Raw genomic sequence first — 20,475 nt, forward strand, 5'->3', positions numbered from 1 at the left:
CCTGACTCAATCCGTGCTTGCTGTGTTCTACATTTATTCTAAATTTCAGACATTCTTTGTTAGCTTTCTAGTCATCATCTTCTAATTCACCGAAAATTTTTCTGTTTTTTTTCCTTTAATATATTTCATCCCATATTTACACAGTGAACATAACAATGCCATGATGTACAATTTACTAATAATGATAGCGTTTATACCATAGGTCCAACTAGTATTTCAAAACTATCCCAAAAATATAATTCGGCATCTATATGTATGCCCTCCCCCCACTCCCGATGAAAAAAATAAAAATTCTTAAACCAGTATTTAATAGTGATATTTATTTTCTTTAATGCAAAATATGAATAGGGGAATGTTTTAACGCCGAGAATCAACATTTAATAGTTCTAAATATGTGTATAAAAGTTTAGACATACTAAAGTCAACTCTATCTAAGTTTTGCTAAGATTGTCAAATCTAAGCATGCTTTTAGTTACGGTATTGTTTGACACTGTACATTCTTCAGTCCTTCTTAAGCAAGGTCTTAGATTTAAGTACCCTTTATGTTACGACACCCAGAAAATGAAACTGCCCACCTCTAACAGGTACTGCATTACGTAGCCTATAACTGTAAAATAATTACAGATATCGGGATATGATACTTCCTACCTCTAACAGGTACCAGATTACAGGACAACCTACCTCTAACAGGTACCAGATTACAGGACAACCTACCTCTAACAGGTACAACGCAGATTTCAAAGCTACCTACCTCTAACAGGTACCAGATTTCAAAGCTACCTACCTCTAACAGGTACCAGATTTCAAAGCTACCTACCTCTAACAGGTACCAGATTTCAAAGCTACCTACCTCTAACAGGTACCAGATTACAGGACCACCTACCTCTAACAGGTACCAGATTTTAAACCTACCTACCTCTAACAGGTACCAGATTTTAAAGCTTCCTACCTCTAACAGGTACCAGATTACAGGACCACCAACCTCCAACAGGTACCAGATTTTAAACCTACCTACCTCTAACAGGTACCAGATTTCAAATTAAGTTACCTACCTCTAACAGGTACCAGATTACAAGACAACCTACCTCTAACAGGTACCAGATTGCAAAACTATCTTGTTCTATTACTACGGCTACTAATCTCTATTATGTACCAGATAATGAATCTACCTACCTCTAAGATCAGATAACGAAGCTTCTTACTTCACTAAGTAAGTACCAGGAGGTACCAGATTACAAAGCTACTCACCTCTAACAGGCAACGGGTTATAAAACTACCTACCAGCATTACGTACCAGATTATGAAGTTTCCTACCTGTAAGAGGTACCAGATTACGAATCTAAATACTTCTAAGAAATACCACATTCAGAAGCTGCCTACCTCTTACAGGTACCAAAATATGAAACTACCTTACTGTAAGGGGTACAGTATTATAAAATTTCCTATCTGCATGATGTACCAGAATATGAAGCTACCTACTTGTCAGAGGTTCCAAAATATGAAGTAACTTACTTCTGACAGGCACCATATTATGAAGCTACATGTACCTACCTGTAACAGGCACTAAATTATGAAGCTACCTACCTGTTAGAGGTACCGGATTATGAAGTTACCTACCTCTAACAGGTACCAGATTATAAATCTACCTACCTGTAAGGAGTACCAGATGATGAATCCACCTTCCTGTAACATATATCAGATTATGAAGGTGCCAACCTCTAGCAAGCTTCAGATTTTGAAGCTATCCAACCTGAATTAGGTACCGTGTTTTTAATTATAAATAGTTGCCTGCGTGGCGCAGTGGTAAGTATCCTCATTGCACATAGTGTCGTCAATCGACAGATATCGTCGGCTGAAAAAATTGTACATGTATATATATATATATATATATATATATATATATATATATATATATATATATATATATATATATATATATATATATATATATTTGTCGACATAATGAGCTTTCCCTTCTCGTACATATTGTCGCGTCACAGCTAGGGTTGCTTAATGTTTTTGTAGTTTTTTTTTAATGTAATTGCCGTGTAAATCACACAAGCATATCTGTCAAATCCTATTTTATGCAGCGCGATTGTCAAGGTATATATTGTCGTCCTGTTCATATTGTCGCCGGCGACACAAACTACTTGTACTAATGTGACGAGTGCAAATAACATGATATTATATAAATTCATCAAAAAGGACTATGCAGGAATCTCTCTCTCTCTCTCTCTAAAACTTCATTCCAATACCCGCTTTCTGTCAAAAAAGAACTTTCATCACTTTCGTCTCACTGATATATAAAAATTGTCGACCCCAAACATCAATAACTTCAGTATATGTATAAGAATTAAGCAAAAAATAATTTCCGGATAAACATTACTATTGAACAAAAACTTTATTTCAATTTCCAAGTATATATTACAAGAAAAAAAAGAATAGGCTTGTTTATCAGATATCAAATATCTCAAGAATTACAGTATCTTGACATATCATAGTGATGTACATAGTGTACACCAATCCTGGACACAATTTTTCTGAACAAAACATTTTCTCCCTGCTGTATTGCAAGTTATGAAAATTGTTTACTTATTTAACTGGCGTACACTTTGTCTGTCCTTCTGTCTGTATGTCTGTGTGTGTTTGTGTGTGTTAATCTCTCTCTCTCTCTCTCTCTCTTCAAAACCTTAGTAAATATTCTTCAACACAATATATCGGCCACAAAATGTGCAAATGAACACAGCTAGTACATATTGTCACCGACGACAATATGTGCCGATGCGCGACTGTACATTTTGTCGTCTATTATGCAGGATGAAAAAAAGGCTCGGTACATATTGTCGCCTCAGTATGTACCGATTGTCGACAATATGTCCAGTGAGGGTAGGTACATGTTGTCACCGACGACAATATGTACAGAATGACAATATGACATTGTGACGTCACCAGGCACGTAGCAACAGGAAGGGGCAGAGGGGGCCTGGCCCCCACTTTTTTCCGAGCATAACGTTTTTATTGAAATGTTCATATAAAGGCCGGTTGCCTCCCCCCACTTTTTGTTGTAGTAAAGTCAATTAAGAGTAATATAGTGGTGTATGAATAAAATTTGGTACTGAAAGAACCTTACCCCCACCCCCCACCCCCACCCCCTCCGCAATAGGATTTTCGAGTTTTGTCAATTTCCTTTTTTTTTTCTTGTCAAGCTTTTTCATGTTGGTTGAATTTTTTCTTTGGCTGCTCCCTCCCCCCCCCCCACTTTTAAAAACGATGCTACGTCCCTGACCGTCACAGCCCTGTCTAGCACTATATAACGCTTGACCCTATGGCCAAGAATTTCACAAATCTTCACAAAACACCATTACTCAATACAACTTTGCACTTTGTTTGACCCTAGATGCACAGGAACAGAGAAAGAGATTTACTATAGGTTCACTATACATGTATAATCAATAGAGCCACTAAATAATCAACAGAGCCACCAAATAATCAATAGAGCCCAAACCTTAATACCGGAAACCCTGATCAGGAGACCATATATTTCACAATTTTGGAAGAGGTACCCTTGCTTATCATAACTATGCACTTAGTTTGTATTATAAATACCAAGGAGTAGAGAATATTCTCACAGATGGCTTGGAGAATTTTAATGAAAGAGGGTGTTGCAGAAACTCGCGATTATTCCCTAAATCGAGAAAGACATTTAAGGAAGCTCTAAACACAAAAGAAAAAGTTTTTTTGACTTTGAGAAATATTATTTTATATAAAGATTTATATACTGAGTTTATCTAGTTTATTTTCAACATAGGGTACCTGTCATATTTCTCCAGAAAAATGTTCAAAGACAATAAAGGACAAATGAACAGAAATTACTGTTGTCTACTTACACTGGGAAAATACATGCAAATAATGTTTCTAATTACTTTATCTTGGTCTAATATAATGTTAAGAATACAATAATCTACCTCGTGTCATTTACTGTAGATTTCCACATATTCCTTTGCTCATCAAAGAGCAGATCACTCTCACTACATAAAACACTACCATAGATTTAGAACTCTTCAGTGAGCAGTATTTAGAGCCTCCTTAAATACCCACGAGCATGAAGAGTTATCTCTAAATATAGACATGGCCACATAGATGACTATTTATACGGCGGATATGTACAGCTTGTTATAACAAAACATTTCACATTTTACGTTTATTTCATCCATAGTTTTTCCTAACATAGACTGGCGACCTGTTAGTAAACTTTTTTTTTCACATCTATGGTCACTGTCGCCATATTGCACGAGAAAAGTTAGAACGATAAAAAGCACAATTAATGGCAAGTGCACCTCGCATATCATTTTGAAAGATGTACTGTAGATAGCGTGCGTTAATATTTTTCAATATATAGAAATGTGTCCAATAATTACGCTATTGATGCAATATCCAAGAAATTCCATTGAGTCATTTCAATTTAGTTGTTTCAAGTCAAATCTGGGCCACTAATTAACAGAATAATAGCGAACGAAATAAGTATGAAAAAATTAAATTATTCAGGAACTAAATTGTAATACCAAAAATCATCCAATTAAATTGCTTTGTTATGTTTAATTATTATTAAAATCAATTAAAATTGTGTTTTACTAGAGACTTTAACGTTTAAATAACAGCAACAAGTAAAGGAACTGGATTATAACTGTGAAAACCATATTTTTGCTTGCTGTACTAGATTCAAATGATTTCCTTATCTGTCGCTGATATATATTTCAATTACACTCTATAATCTTGATCAATATTTTCAAAAAATTGAATTTTTCTGTGATCTCAATTTTTCTGTATTATGGCTCTTGCCATAGTAACATGTAAGTAAAACTCTGGAACTTGTTACAGGAAGAGTAATTCACAATTTAATAAACCTTAGGTAGGTGATTCATAATCTGGTACCTGTATGTGATAAATAACTTCAGGTAGCTTCATAATAAAGTGCTGCATAGAAGTATGTACATTATAATCTGGTACCTGTTAAAGGTAGGTAGCTTTGAAATCTGGTACCTGTTAGAGGTAGGTAGCTTTGAAATCTGGGACCTGTTAGAGGTAGGTATCTTTGAAATCTGGGACCTGTTAGAGGTAGGTAACTTAAAAATCTGGTACCTGTTAGAGGTAGGTTGTCCTGTAATCTGGTACCTGTTAGAGGTAAGTAGCTTGAAATCTGGTACCTGTTAGAGGTAGGTAGCTTTGAAATCTGGTACCTGTTAGAGGTAGGTAACTTAGAAATCTGGTACCTGTTGGAGGTAGGTTGTCCTGTAATTTGGTACCTGTTAGAGGTAGGTAGCTTAGAAACCTGGCACCTGTTGGAGGTAGGTTGTCCTGTAATTTGGTACCTGTTAGAGGTAGGTAGCTTTAAAATCTGGTACCTAATTGAGGCAGGTAGCTTTGAAATCTGGTACCTGTTAGAGGTAGGTAGCTTTGAAATATCGTACCTGTTAGAGGTAGGTAGCTTTGAAATCTGGTACATGGTAGAGGTAGGTAGCTTTGAAATCTGGTAGCTGTTAGAGGTAGGTAGCTTTGAAATATCGTACCTGTTAGAGGTAGGTAGCTTTGAAATCTGGTACATGGTAGAGGTAGGTAGCTTTGAAATCTGGTACATGGTAGAGGTAGGTAGCTTTGAAATCGGGTACCTGTTAGAGGTAGGTAGCTTTGAAATCTGGTACCTGTTAGAGGTAGGTAACTTAGAAATCTGGTACCTGTTGGAGGTAGGTTGTCCTGTAATTTGGTACCTGTTAGAGGTAGGTAGCTTTGAAATCTGGTACCTGTTAGAGGTAGGTAACTTTGAAATCTGGTACCTGTTAGAGGTAGGTAACTTAGAAATCTGGTACCTGTTGGAGGTAGTTGTTCTGTAATTTGGTACCTGTTAGAGGTAGGTAGCTTAGAAACCTGGCACCTGTTGGAGGTAGGTTGTCCTGTAATTTAGTACCTGTTAGAGGTAGGTAGCTTTAAAATCTGGTACCTAATTGAGGCAGGTAGCTTTGAAATCTGGTACCTGTTAAAGGTAGGTAGCTTTGAAATATCGTACCTGTTAGAGGTAGGTAGCTTTGAAATCTGGTACATGGTAGAGGTAGGTAGCTTTGAAATCTGGTACATGGTAGAGGTAGGTAGCTTTGAAATCGGGTACCTGTTAGAGGTAGGTAGCTTTGAAATCTGGTACCTGTAAGAGGTAGGTAGCTTTGAAATCTGGTACCTGTTAGAGGTAGGTAACTTAGAAATCTGGTACCTGTTGGAGGTAGGTTGTCCTGTAATTTGGTACCTGTTAGAGGTAGGTTGTCCTGTAATTTGGTACCTGTTAGAGGTAGGTAGCTTAGAAACCTGGCACCTGTTGGAGGTAGGTTGTCCTGTAATTTGGTACCTGTTAGAGGTAGGTAGCTTTAAAATCTGGTACCTAATTGAGGCAGGTAGCTTTGAAATCTGGTACCTGTTAGAGGTAGGTAGCTTTGAAATATCGTACCTGTTAGAGGTAGGTAGCTTTGAAATCTGGTACATGGTAGAGGTAGGTAGCTTTGAACTCTGGTAGCTGTTAGAGGTAGGTAGCTTTGAAATCGGGTACCTGTTAGAGGTAGGTAGCTTTGAAATCCGGTACCTGTCAGAGGTAGGTTGTCCTGTAATATGGTACCTGTTAGAGGTAGGTAGCATCATTATCTGGTACCTGTTAGAGGTAGGTAACTTTGAACTCTGGTACCTGTTAGAGGTAGGTAGCTTTGAAATCAGGTACCTGTTAGAGGTAGGTAGCTTTGAAATCAGGTACCTGTTAGAGGTAGGTAACTTAGAAATCTGGTACCTGTTGGAGGTAGTTGTTCTGTAATTTGGTACCTGTTAGAGGTAGGTAGCTTAGAAACCTGGCACCTGTTGGAGGTAGGTTGTCCTGTAATTTGGTACCTGTTAGAGGTAGGTAGCTTTAAAATCTGGTACCTAATTGAGGCAGGTAGCTTTGAAATCTGGTACCTGTTAAAGGTAGGTACCTTTGAAATATCGTACCTGTTAGAGGTAGGTAGCTTTGAAATCTGGTACATGGTAGAGGTAGGTAGCTTTGAAATCTGGTACATGGTAGAGGTAGGTAGCTCTGAAATCGGGTACCTGTTAGAGGTAGGTAGCTTTGAAATCTGGTACCTGTAAGAGGTAGGTAGCTTTGAAATCTGGTACCTGTTAGAGGTAGGTAACTTAGAAATCTGGTACCTGTTGGAGGTAGGTTGTCCTGTAATTTGGTACCTGTTAGAGGTAGGTAGCTTTGAAATCTGGTACCTGTTAGAGGTAGGTAACTTTGAAATCTGGTACCTGTTAGAGGTAGGTAACTTAGAAATCTGGTACCTGTTGGAGGTAGGTTGTCCTGTAATTTGGTACCTGTTAGAGGTAGGTAGCTTAGAAACCTGGCACCTGTTGGAGGTAGGTTGTCCTGTAATTTGGTACCTGTTAGAGGTAGGTAGCTTTAAAATCTGGTACCTAATTGAGGCAGGTAGCTTTGAAATCTGGTACCTGTTAGAGGTAGGTAGCTTTGAAATATCGAACCTGTTAGAGGTAGGTAGCTTTGAAATCTGGTACATGGTAGAGGTAGGTAGCTTTGAAATCTGGTACATGGTATAGGTAGGTAGCTTTGAAATCGGGTACCTGTTAGAGGTAGGTAGCTTTGAAATCCGGTACCTGTCAGAGGTAGGTTGTCCTGTAATATGGTACCTGTTAGAGGTAGGTAGCATCATTATCTGGTACCTGTTAGAGGTAGGTAGCTTTGAACTCTGGTACCTGTTAGAGGTAGGTAGCTTTGAAATCTGGTACCTGTTAGAGGTAGGTAGCTTTGAAATCAGGTACCTGTTAGAGGTAGGTTGTCCTGTAATCTGGTACCTGTTAGAGGTAGATAGCATCATTATCTGGTACCTGTTAGAGGTAGAGTGCTTTATTTTTGTATCATGTGGCGTAAATGTCTTCTCCTTTTTTGTGTTTGTTTTTTGCATATTTAGAATAAAATTACCCTCAAAATAATCCAGTTCTCGATATTTTTTTCTGTTTAATCTTAATGTTTTGTTTTAATTTCAATAGAATGCATGAGGAGTTGATTGCTCAGCTGTGTCCTAATTTCTTATAACAATCCTTTCATGTTTGGCCACATTTCTCAGAGTGCCAAATTTAGATAAACTTTAATAATAGTTGAAGCATGAGCTAAATCTGTATAATCACAAGCACTCTTTACCACCAATATATCGAATGATAGGAAATAAACCGATATTTTTGTCTAAATGTCTCTAGTTTTTTTTATATGCATTCGATACTGTTTAATGGTGCCAAAGCATTAAAAAAAGAAAATGAAATGAAGAATTATTCACTGAAAAATATTGAGCAGTTAGAATGAAAAGTTTTTTTGTAATGCTGTTTATATCAAGATGCATCCCGTTCATAAAAGTGCATATCTTGCATCAGGCGGGTTTCTCTCTCTCTCTCTGTGTGTAGGGAGGTGTGTGTGTGAGGGGGGGGGGGGGGTTAGATATTTATTGGTCTGGGAATCGCGGCTCTCCATTGATCCAGGGTTGTGCTCTCTAGGCAATATTAATTAAAAAGTTTGGGGGCAAAACCAAAGAGAAATTCCTTTAGAAGCCAAAATATATGAATTAAATACATTGTAAATAAATAGATAAATACAAAAATTAAATATTAAAGTAAATAAACTTATATTGGGGGGGGGGGGGGTCACAGCTCTGTTAAACACCTTTGTTTCCATTTTATTATCATTAATGTTAAAATTATTGTGACTATTTTATAATCATTAATGTTAAAATTATTGTGACGACCCACCCCTTCCCCCTTACCACCGGCAAGTTCGCAAGATCTTAAGATCAGCAATTAGAAAACATAAAATTTTCTCTCTCTCTCTCTCTCTCTCTCTTAATTATTACGTTTTACATATTAAATACACATTAATCTTTCTAGAGAACGATTGATGTGGAACTTTTTAATAAGGGTACAAATTCATGGTTATCACCGTTGTAATGCGAGATAACTCATACACACTTATGGAGAGATAACTCATGCCAGCCATCCCTGCAAGCGGTACCAGATAGCCTCAACCACATTTATAGTGTACTGCACTTTTGTGTATCATGTTTCTGTATACAGTATACTTGACTGTGTACTTAAGTATTTCCTACCATTTGTATCAAAATTCACTCTTCAGCCTCGAAGTATATAGTGACGTAGATGTTAATTATTAACTCCTTTCACACAGGATATCTTTATTTAAAATCACCACATTAATTATCAGCTTCAAATTAGTGAATAATACCTAGACATATACCTACTGTACCCTCTATATGGGGATTTTCCTGTGAATTTCACAGTAACTTAACACAACTTCCATAGTTTTGTTATTCCTGACCTGATTCTTAGGGTCAGCAATAAAGGCAAAAATAGGTAAAAATGTGAAAAAAAATAAAGTAAAAACTTATTTTCTAATTCAAAGTGTTCAAACAGACCAATTCATCTGTTAGGAATTATTTGAAAATGCTACTACTTCCTCAGGATTTGACTGGTTGGATTACTTACTTGTACCAGTATAGAGGTGTAATCATAGATGTACAAACTACTGTAGATACCTTATTTTTCCTGAGTATTCAATATCGCAAAATTGCTCTAGGTCGTCAAATCGCGAGAACAATAATTTGCAAGTGGAGGATTGGCTTAGAAACTTTACATACATTTTAAAGCACCATAAAAATAAAAGCGAGTAATTTTACTTCGCGACTGGTATTTCTAGTGAAATTATGCGATAATTTATTTCTTGCGTATATTTAGGAATCTACAGTATTAAAGCTACAGTCTCATCAGAGATCTTGTTAAAGGCAGGCATTTTCTTGAAATGCAAAAATATAAAATGCCTTTTACCCTATATACTCGCCTGTAAGTCGGATTTTTTGGAAGTTGAATATTGGTCCCAAACTCTATATCCGACTTATAGGTGAGTCATTGAAAAAAACTGGCATTTTTCTGGAAAACCAAATGTAGTATTTTATAAACATTTCCGACGATTGTCGTTGAATAAATTCTGGATATAGTATATCATTTATGTACATGTATGCTAAGATTATACATAAAGTACAAGTATTTACATATTTTAGTGTATTGTATTGTAGTTTATTTTACCTTAAGTGTGAATTCCTTATTTGTTAATGACTTAGAATTAATTATTTGCGTTATTTCTGAAAATATTAATTAAAACCAGGTTAAAACATCAGAGCATTGATTTGAAATTGTTAACCAAATCCGGTAAAAATTTGTACCGACTTATAAGCGGGTCAATGGCAAATACTACCAAAATGACATCAAAAAATACAACCGACTTATAGGCGGACCGACTTATAGGCGAGTATATACAGTAAGAGAGCATCATTGGAGTAATTTTCCCTACACTAAGTTCAGCCATTGTTTATTGTTGTACTACAGTTTAATTCTAGCTTAATTAGCAGTCAATTAGAGAATGTTGCATTTCTGCCTAAAACCAAGATAATGAACAGTATATTCATGCAGTGAAAAGTTATAGAAGTGATCAAGACAAATTGGTAAATTTCACATAAAAAAAAATTTCATGAAAAAATTTAAAGAGTTGTATTAATGTCATTGCTGATAATAACGTATTTACAAGCAGTTAGCTGTCGAAATGTACAAATGAACCTGGTAATTTGTACACTATACAGCTGAACTTCGGTATCTTGAACATGGATATCTCGAATACCATGGATATGTCGAAGTGATTTGGTGGTCCAAAGCACTCTTTCTATTTAGTATTTTACCCTCAATGTCTCGAACCATTGGATATCTCAAAGTTTTTTCTCGGTCCCATCAAGTTCAAGATAACGAGGTTTGACTGTATTGGGAATTACTGTGATTGTTAGTATCCCGTTTGACAGAAAATATCTAACTTGCATTTGATTTGTTTGTGTGTTTGGGTTTTTTTGGGTCAATTTCTTATTTATCTGGAAATTCTAATTTTACAGATCCAACTTTTACGAGTTGTAATTGGTCCTCCAACTTCTCTTAACCTGAGAAATATTGTGTGGCATGGATTTCCTAATGTTGGGGAGATACCAAAGAGGTATACAATCAAATATTCTGTTTTGATTTGTGTCCCATTTACCACTAGCCATTCTGAAAATCAATCACTGTAAGATTGCTGGATGATGGAATGTTGATTCTTTAATTACCTGATAGTCTAAGAATGAATTTTGAGATTTACAGTGACAGTTATAGATTCAAGGTGTCATTTATTCAGAATGAAATCTGTCTTATAGATATGGATGTTTCCTCTACCTCACCCTGCCTAGTTTTGGTAAACTCCTGGAGGAGAGGGGTCAACACGTACAGGTCCATAGACAGCTCATGCAGTTCAAATTAGATCCAAACTTCACCTCTCATGCTCTAGGTAATTAAGTTTAATTACCTCAAAGATTTAGAGTTTGCAATATAAATGAATCAGCGTTTTGTTTGATTTTATTTAGGCGACACGATTAACTGGTTAATCGGTCAGAATGTATTACGGTTAACTGATTAGCAATTCTGTATTTGATTGCCATCCCTAATAAAAATGGTGAAAAAACTTAAAATTCAGAATTGCTTGGACAACGACATATTTTGTTTAGAAAAGGTAAAATGCATGAATGAAGAAAAGGTATATTATAATATATCTGTGCAGTGTTGTTTTGTCTGTATACAAAAGAATATTGTCTGGTAATATTGTTTTGTCTGTATACAGTATTGTACAATACATCATGTAAATAATATTGTTTTGTATTTATATACAGTATTTTCCAGATGTATTGTTGTGTCTATATGAAGTATAACCCAGTAATGTTTTATCTAACTAGACATGAGAAACAAATTGCCCCTGGTGAAGGAGCTAGTGGAAATGACTCAGGATCTCCATGGCCGGCAGCATTTGATACAATGTTCCTTAGACTTAATGGCTGACAAACAATATTCCTATGCCACCATTTTGTTGCTACCTCAACTGGAGCACATTCTAAGGCTGGTATTTACCAAAGAAAATGGCTGCTCAGAAAGACTGCTTACGGCAGAGGTTAGTTCTAGTCACAAGATGTATTGTGAAATCACTAATTTTTGTGAGGTTTATTTTACTCCCCTGCAAATGAAGTTTATGGGGGGGGTGTATATTGGAATGTCTGTCACAGACTTTCCGCTAAAATTTGTCTTAGCATACTTAAATTGCATTTAAGACATACATCAGCAATCCAAGAAATCCTCATAATTTTCTACCTGTGGATTATACAGTAGTTGTGATTCCGCAGAACTATTGACCTGGTGGAAAAAAGTACATTTACAGTGTACTGCACTTTCATGTACCATGTTTCTGTAAACTTGATGTGACCTCTGAACTATTTTTTGTGTATTAAATATTTGGTTGTCTTTATATCAGAAGTTGTGGCTAATGTATAATGTATCAGTTGATTAACCAGTATATAATTCCTTGTACCGTATACTTGTTACTGAATTTATTTATTTTTTCATTTTTTTTTGCAGTACACTACCCTCTATACTACATTTGATGAGGTCAGATAATACTTCCTTCTCTTTTGTTTTGTTCTGCTTTGGATAAATGTTAATGTGTAGTTAATTGAAAAATTTCTAAAGTCTGTAATTATTCTTTCAATTTATTAACTTTCTGTGAAACAATAATAACAAAATATGACAATTTTGATATACTAGTAATTAATTAAGTAACATTTCAATTTCTTTCTTCACATTAGATATTTGATAAACATTTACCTAATGGAGAAAGGAACAAACTTCCAGAAAGACTTGGAGAAAATCTCATGGAAAGTACTGTTTTTATTGAACCCCAAACCAGGGAATGGATGACAATTTAAATTACTTTTACAATATAAATATTTCTTATGTGTCCTTAGGGATGAGCTTAAAGAAGTTCATTTTTATTAGGTCACCTGAGTCACTCAGGTGACCTATTGCTATCTGTTTTCGTCCGTCGTCGTGCGTCGTCCGTCGTGCGTTAACTTTTGAACATTTTTAACTTCTTCTCTAAAACCGCTCAACCAATTTCAACCAAATTTGGTATATAGCATCTATGGGTGAAGGGGAACATAAATTGTGAATTTCATGATCCCTGCCCCCCTGGGGCCTGAGGGGTGGGGCTAAAACCACCAAAATTAATGCAATCTTTAAAAATCTTCTTCTTTACTTCTGGACATCAAGCAGTCAAACTGTTGGCATCATTGTAATAAGCATGGAGCCCTCTACCAAAATTGTGAAATTCATGGCCCCAGGGTCAGGGGTTCTGGCCCCAGGGTGGGGCTATATAGCTCATATAGTGAAAGTGCATTATTTCTTTGAAAATCTTCTTCTCTGCTCCTGGGTATTAAATAAAGTAACTAAGTACATAGTTATGATGAGCAAAAGTGCCTTTTCAAAAATTGTGAATTTCATGGCCCCAGGGTCAGGGGTTCTGGTGTTAGGGCGGGGCTCTATTGATTATATAGTGAAAATGCATTGATTCTTTGAAAATCTTCTTCTCTGCTACTGGAGATTATATAAACAAACTAAGTGCATGATTATGATAGACAAGGATGCCTCTTCCAAAATTTTTAAATATATGGCCTCAGTTTTTGGGGTTCTTGAGGAGGTGGGGGGGGGGGGGGGGCTCTATTGATTATATAGTGAAAAAGCATTAATTCTATTAATCATTAATTAATCCTGTCTGCTCCTTAGTGTTGAGCTGATAAATAAATTGCTTAGCTATGATGAAAATGGGAGCTTTGAACAGAATTTTTAAATCTTGTGGTCCTAGGGTCAGTTTCTGGCATAACGAGGGGGGGGGGGGGGGGGCTTTTGATAATATAGTGGAAAAGTGTTAATTCTTTGAAGTCCATAGTTATGATGATGAGGGAAACTTTTCCAAATTTGTAAATTTCTTGACCCTTGGTCTTGGGTTCTGGTTTTAGGGTAAGGCTTTGTTGAATCTGTAGTGAAAATGCATTGTGCCTGTGAAATTCTTCTCTGCTTCTGGGCATATTGGAAGCAAACTGAGTAAAAGTTTAAATGATATGAGTAAGCGTATTTCTACCAGATTTTTAAACATCTGCACCATTGGTCTAAGCATTCTGGTCCTGGGCAGGGCTCTATTAATTTGTATTCTACTGAGAGAAGTTATTCCCCTTTTCCATTCACCTTTGATAATTAATCACTGTAAATAATGTATTTGAAAGGTTAATAGAATAAGATAATTATGCAAGAATGTTTATCGTGTAATTAAAAAAGTACTTTCTTAGTTTTAATAAACAGGTAGACCTGTAAGTAATAGATAAATAAAAATGAGACAAAAACAACTTATCTTATTAAAAGTTTTTCAAAGACCATAAGAGAGGTCAATGCTAGAGGTCTTAATATGGGTTTAAAAATAGTACAGAAGCACTAATAGTTTGTTAATAGTCTGCATAGTGTTAAGTGGGGGACAGATTAGAACTTAATTTATGAGTTGATACTGAATACTAGACTAATTATTTTGTTGATCCTGATCTTCCTACTTCTCTTGCTTTAGGGCAACAAAGCTTCAACTATCAGTGTATTTAACTTCTAAATTGTTGTATTATACTCAGGTGACCGTTAAGGCCCTTGGGCCTCTTGTTAAATTAATACCATACATATTTATCTAAAAGTATAATGTACAATATAGTGCCCTGTAAAATTCAGACAGTAACAAGAATTTTGTGGATTTTTTTCAGACTTGCTCTTTTGTGTATATCTATTGTTGCGTTTGATTTTTCAGGACCTCTTGTTTGACCTTTTAGTTTACCCTGAGGGCCCCAGGGTCAGAGACAAGGTTAGCCATGGAGAGGCTGATCTCCTGCAGGACTTCCCAGAATCCTTAGCTGAAGTTGTTCTGGTTGCCATGGTGATTTTGATTTTGAAATGCTCCAAAATTACAGACATAGGAAAGGTATGTAAGATGTCAAAATAATTTATTTGCTCAATGACCCCTCTGAGTTATGGTTGTATAGTAAATGTAGAGTAGACATTCTAGAATTAATGACTAATCCTTGAGTCATGTTTTCTTTGATGCCCAGTTAAAAAAGGCACCACGAAAAAGTTCAATTCTGAAATTATAATACTGTATAGACTTTGTTCTAGCTCTGTTAGAAAGGATGTACCAGTATTCTGAATTTCAAAAGAATTGTCCTATAGGAGAGAACAATGTCCAAAAATCAATGTTCATTAGTTATTTTCTCCCATTTATTGGTCTAAATTTTTCAAATTTGCTTTTTGAACCTAGTAAGATTTATTATTTGCAAACTTCAAATTAATTTCCAAAGTTGGTTAAAACAGCATTTTCTCCATGAAAGCACAGATTTCTCCATGAATTTTGGTCTAGAAGTCCTTCAAGGCAGGCTAGTTAGAATAATCTAACTGTGTCTCGGGACAAGCCCTCACCATAACCGGGTCCGTAGGACAATATCATTTTAATAATAGAACGTGCTATCTAAAGGCAGGCCTGCCCCTAAATAAAATTATATTTTTGATAAGTTGTGATCTAAGGAATTATTTAAGATAGGATTTTTTTAGGGGCACCCCTGCCCTAGAGTCTAAATTCACAAAACACCTACAAAAAATAAGGAAACCTGTTTTTGACAACCTGGTTCATATTTATACCATCTATTTTCATAGCCAGAATAGCTCAATTGGTATAACAGCTGACTTTAGCATAGCTAATATTTTTTTAGAGTCATGGTTTGAATCCACCTGGTGCCACACTTTTATAGTTTTAAATTCTTGTCTTTTCAAAGACTATTTTTTTTTAGTAGGGGCTTGTGTATCTATCTTTTATGCATATAAAAGACACTAAAGAGAAAGCAAATCCTAAATTCCATGGTACCTAAAACACAGTGGAACAATACCTCAGTCTAGCACACTTTCTTCGAGGACAAGAATTATTCACTCTGTGTTACTCAATACAGGTATTTCACCAGCAATGAACTGTGGTGAATTCTATATTGTAAATACAATGTAAATTCTTTAGAATTTAATCAATTCAGTGTATTACATTGCTTTTATTCTGACTGTTCCTGTACTTGTCTGGGTTATTGCGCTGGAAAGTATATGTATTGATTGTATTATTTGAGCTTGATATGATAATAATTACAATTACATACATATACTTACATACACATACTTTTTAGCTCACCTCGACGAAGTCGAGATGAGCTTATGCTATACCCCCGGCGTTGGCGTTAGCGTCGGCGTCCCGGTTAAAGTTTTAGGAGCAAGTCCCATTCCCAAGTTACTATAAGCCCTACCTGGACCAAACTTGCATGGATGATGCATCTAGAATGGACACTGCCACACTTGCTTCGGATGCTGGATCTGACCTAGATTTTCCAGATGAGTGACCAGGTTAAAGTTTTTGGAGCAGGTCCATTCCCAAGGAACTATACGCCCCACCTGAACCAAACTTGTATGGATGATGCATCTAGGGATGGACACTACAACACTTGCTTCGGATGCTGGATCTGACCTAGATTTTCCAGATGAGTGACCAGGTTAAAGTTTTTGGAGCAGATCCATTCCCAATTAACTGTAAGCCCTACCTGGACCAAACTTGCATGGATGATGCATCTAGGGATGGACACTACCACACTTGCTTCGGATGCTGGATCTGACCTAGATTTTCCAGATGAGTGACCAGGTTAAAGTTTTTGGAGCAGGTCCATTCCCAAGTAACTATACGCCCTACCTGGACCAAACTTGCATGGATGATGCATCTAGGGATGAACACTACACACTTGCTTCGGATGCTGAATCTGACCTAGATTTTCCAGATGAGTGACCAGGTTAAAGTTTTTTGAGCAGGTCTATTTCCAAGTAATTATAAGTCCTTCTTAAACCAAACTTGTATAGATATTGATCTTGGGATGTACACTAACTAGAAAAAATATGATGTGAGATTTGCCTTACTTATAGATAACCTTCGTCGAGGTGAGCTTCGTAATCTTTGATTACCTATGTTTTAGTATTTAAATTCAGTTTTCAATTTTTTAAACAGCATGGTTACATATCAATAACTGCACTCCGTTGGATTTCAATTAAATTATTTATAATAAGTCTAAATTTGTGGCAATGTTTTTATATCCACCAAAATTTGGTGTAAACTAAAAAGCATTATGACTATAGACATTACCATTATGTACAATGAAAAGTGAAGAAAAATATCAAATAACATTTCGAGATAACGAACTCAAAATGCGTTGACAATATCATGCTTCATAGTTTTTGTCTATGAAAAGGTACCGTTCATGGTAGCTCAGTCGGTAGAGCGCTCGCTTCGTGATCGGGAGGTTGTGAGTTCGAATCTCAGCTGCGACTGACCTAAGTAGATAAAAAATGGGTAGCACCTGTTCCTTCACCATGCGCTCAGCACTTTGAAGTGAAAGTTGTGGGTCCTTTGGATGAGACCTTAAAAACCTTCTGTGGAAGCTAAATGTATTTATAATAAACAATTTTTGTATATCTTTTTATAAATCTCAAAAAGAGATATTATAGGTTTAAAAAAGCAATACTGGTATATCTGATAGTGAAATGGCACAGGAAATTTGACCTACAGGTGTGAATGCACCAAAGGCAATAAAAAAAAATCAAGTTTAAAAATAAAGTGTAATTATGGTAATTTTAATCCTCATTGTAGTTTTCGCACATTCTGTGACATTTGAAAGCACATGGAATATCTTTTTTCTTTTAAAATGGTAAGCTTTCTAGGTCTTGAATCTGTGGCTTGACATGTATCACCCTAGCTTAGATCTTCAAAACAATTAACCCACTATTCAAGTTTCCATAGGACTTCTATGTATATATCAGAATCAAAATTCTATAAAATCAATGAAGAAATCACTGCCTAAAAGCTTCCTCACAGCCTATATTCTAGTTTGTTCATATTATGGCCTCTACAATAGGACATCAAAGTTTAAATCTGGAATACATGGGAAAACAGTAAAGTAAAAGTAACAAAAAATTTAAAAAATGACATTGGACACCCCCTAAGTCCTTCTTGTAGTGGTAAGGAGAGTCAAGTTCAGTAACTGAAGAAAATTGAACAAGGGAAGTGTCTTTTTATACCCTCCACCCATCCCCATGTGAAATTGATTTTTCAGGATTGGGCAAGTCGTTAATGTTTATGTAGCTCACCTTGACAAAATCGAGATGAGCTTATGCTATTCCCCTTTTCTGGATCAAACTTGCATTGATGATGACTTAGGGATGCACACTACCAGACTTGCTTGGGATCTTATAGATCTGACCTACATTTTCTGGATGACTGAATAGCTAGGTTAAACTTTTTGGAGCATATAAACTATATAAATTGTGCATATCATGGCCCCGGTAGGTCAGAGGTCCCACTGTTAAGGTAGGGCTCTGTTGATAACTGTCCAATCCTAAATATATGCGAGGAATTAATTATCGCGTAATTTTGCTAGAAGCACTACTCACAAAAATAGAATTACTCATTTTTAGCTCACCTCGACGAAGTCGAGATGAGCTTATGCTATACCCCCGGCGTCGGTGTCGGTGTTGGCGTTAGTGTCAGCCTCCCGGTTAAAGTTTTAGGAGCAAGTCCCATTCCCAAGTAACTATAAGCCCTACCTGGACCAAACTTGCATGGCTGATGCATCTAGGGATGGACACTACCGCTCTTGCTTCGGATGCTGGATATGACCTAGATTTTCCAGATGAGTGATCAGGTTAAAGTTTTTGGAGCAGGTCCATTCCCAAGTAACCATAAGCCTACCTGGACCAAACTTGTATGGCTTCTAAGGATGGACACTACCATGCTTGCTTCAGATGCTGGATCTGACCTAGATTTTCCAGATGAGTGACCAGGTTAAAGTTTTTGGAGCAGGTCCATTCCCAAATAACTATAAGCCCTACCAAGACCAAACTTGCATGGATGATGCATCCAGGAATGGACACTACCACGCTTGCTTCAGATGCTGGGTCTGACCTAGATTTTCCAGATGAATGACCAGGTTAAAATTTTTGGAGCAGGTCCATTCCCAAATAAATATAAGCCCTACCATGACCAAACTTGCATGGATGATGCATCTAGGGATGGACACTACAACACTTGCTTCAGATGCTGGTTCTGACCTAGATTTTCCAGATGAGTGATCAGGTTAAAGTTTTTGGAGCAGGTCCATACCCAAATAACTATAAGCCCTATCTGGACCAAACTTGCATGAATGATGCATTTAGGGATGGATATTACCACGCTTGCTTTGGATGCTGGATCTGACCTAGATTTTCCAGATGAGTGACCAGGTTAAAGTTTTTGGAGCAGGTCCATTCCCAAGTAACTATAAGCCCTACCTGGACCAAACTTGCTAGGATGATGCATCTAGGGATGGACACTACCACACTTGCATCGGATGCTGGATATGACCTAGATTTTCCGGATGAGTGACCAGATTAATGTTTTTGAAGCAGGTCCATTCCCAAGTAACTATAAGCCTTACCTGGACCAAACTTGCATGGATGATGCATCTAGGGATGGACATTACGACACTTGCTTTGGATGCTGGATCTGACCTAGATTTTCCAGATGAGTGACTAGGTTAAAGTTTTTGGAGCAGGTCCGTTCCCAGGTAGCTATAAGCCCTACCAAGACCAAACTTGCATGGATGATGCATCCAGGGATGGACACTACACACTTGCTTCAGATGCTGGATCTGACCTAGATTTTCCACATGTGAGACCAGGTTTAGATTTTGGAGCAGTCCCATTCCCAAGTAACTATAAGCCCTACCTGGACCAAACTTTCATGGATGATGCATCTAGGGATGTACACTTACCAACCTGCTTCGGATGCTTGATCTGACCTACATTTTCCACATTAGTGAATTTTAGCCATATTTTAACCAAATTAGCATGGATGGTGTATCTAGGGATGGACACTTCCAAACTTGCTTTGGATTCTGAATCTGACTTACATTTTCCAGATGAGTGACCAGGGTAATTTTTTGGAGTAACTATATAATACTATGGCCTGTTATGATTAAACTTGCGTAGATGGTGCATCTAAAGATGAAACTTCCAGACTTGCTTTGGATGTTGGAACTGACCAAAGTTTTCTTGATTAGTAAACAGGTTATAAGTTTTTTGATCAGATCTATTTCCAAGTAACTATAAGTCCTACTTCAACCAAATTTGCATGGATATTTATCTTGGGATGTACCCTAACTAGAAAAAAATATGATGTGAAATTTGCCTTACTTATAGATAACATTCGTCGAGGTGAGCTTCGCAATCTTTGATTACCTATGTTTATTTTTGAGGTGCTGAAATCCATGTAAAGTCTATTGATCAACTTGTCACTCGTGATTTAGTATTCTCACGGATTGATGTCTAAGAGTCATTTTGCAATATTAAGTACAGTCAAACCTT

At 36.6% G+C, this 20,475-nt stretch overlaps 2 protein-coding genes across 2 annotated transcripts in view; one reads left to right on the plus strand and one right to left on the minus strand.

Annotated features, from left to right (window-relative positions):
• LOC133201383 (CB1 cannabinoid receptor-interacting protein 1-like) overlaps window positions 1–20,475 on the minus strand; it is a 195,580-nt gene that overhangs the window by 111,194 nt on the left and 63,911 nt on the right. The gene's annotated exons all lie outside the window — the stretch shown is intronic.
• The window catches only part of LOC133201379 (endoplasmic reticulum membrane-associated RNA degradation protein-like), a 42,840-nt gene that overhangs the window by 6,617 nt on the left and 15,748 nt on the right, over window positions 1–20,475 (plus strand). The window contains exons 5-10 of the mRNA XM_061337197.1: window positions 11,016–11,113; window positions 11,310–11,443; window positions 11,877–12,094; window positions 12,556–12,585; window positions 12,783–12,860; window positions 14,816–14,986. Of these exons, the coding sequence (XP_061193181.1) occupies window positions 11,016–11,113; window positions 11,310–11,443; window positions 11,877–12,094; window positions 12,556–12,585; window positions 12,783–12,860; window positions 14,816–14,986 (729 nt within the window). The remainder of the gene's footprint in view (window positions 1–11,015; window positions 11,114–11,309; window positions 11,444–11,876; window positions 12,095–12,555; window positions 12,586–12,782; window positions 12,861–14,815; window positions 14,987–20,475) is intronic.

The sequence above is a fragment of the Saccostrea echinata genome, unplaced genomic scaffold (genome assembly GCF_033153115.1).
Source record: "Saccostrea echinata isolate AGI-Se365-2 ecotype Australia unplaced genomic scaffold, CSIRO_AGI_Sech_v1 ptg000043l, whole genome shotgun sequence".
Taxonomy (NCBI): Eukaryota; Metazoa; Mollusca; class Bivalvia; order Ostreida; family Ostreidae; genus Saccostrea; species Saccostrea echinata.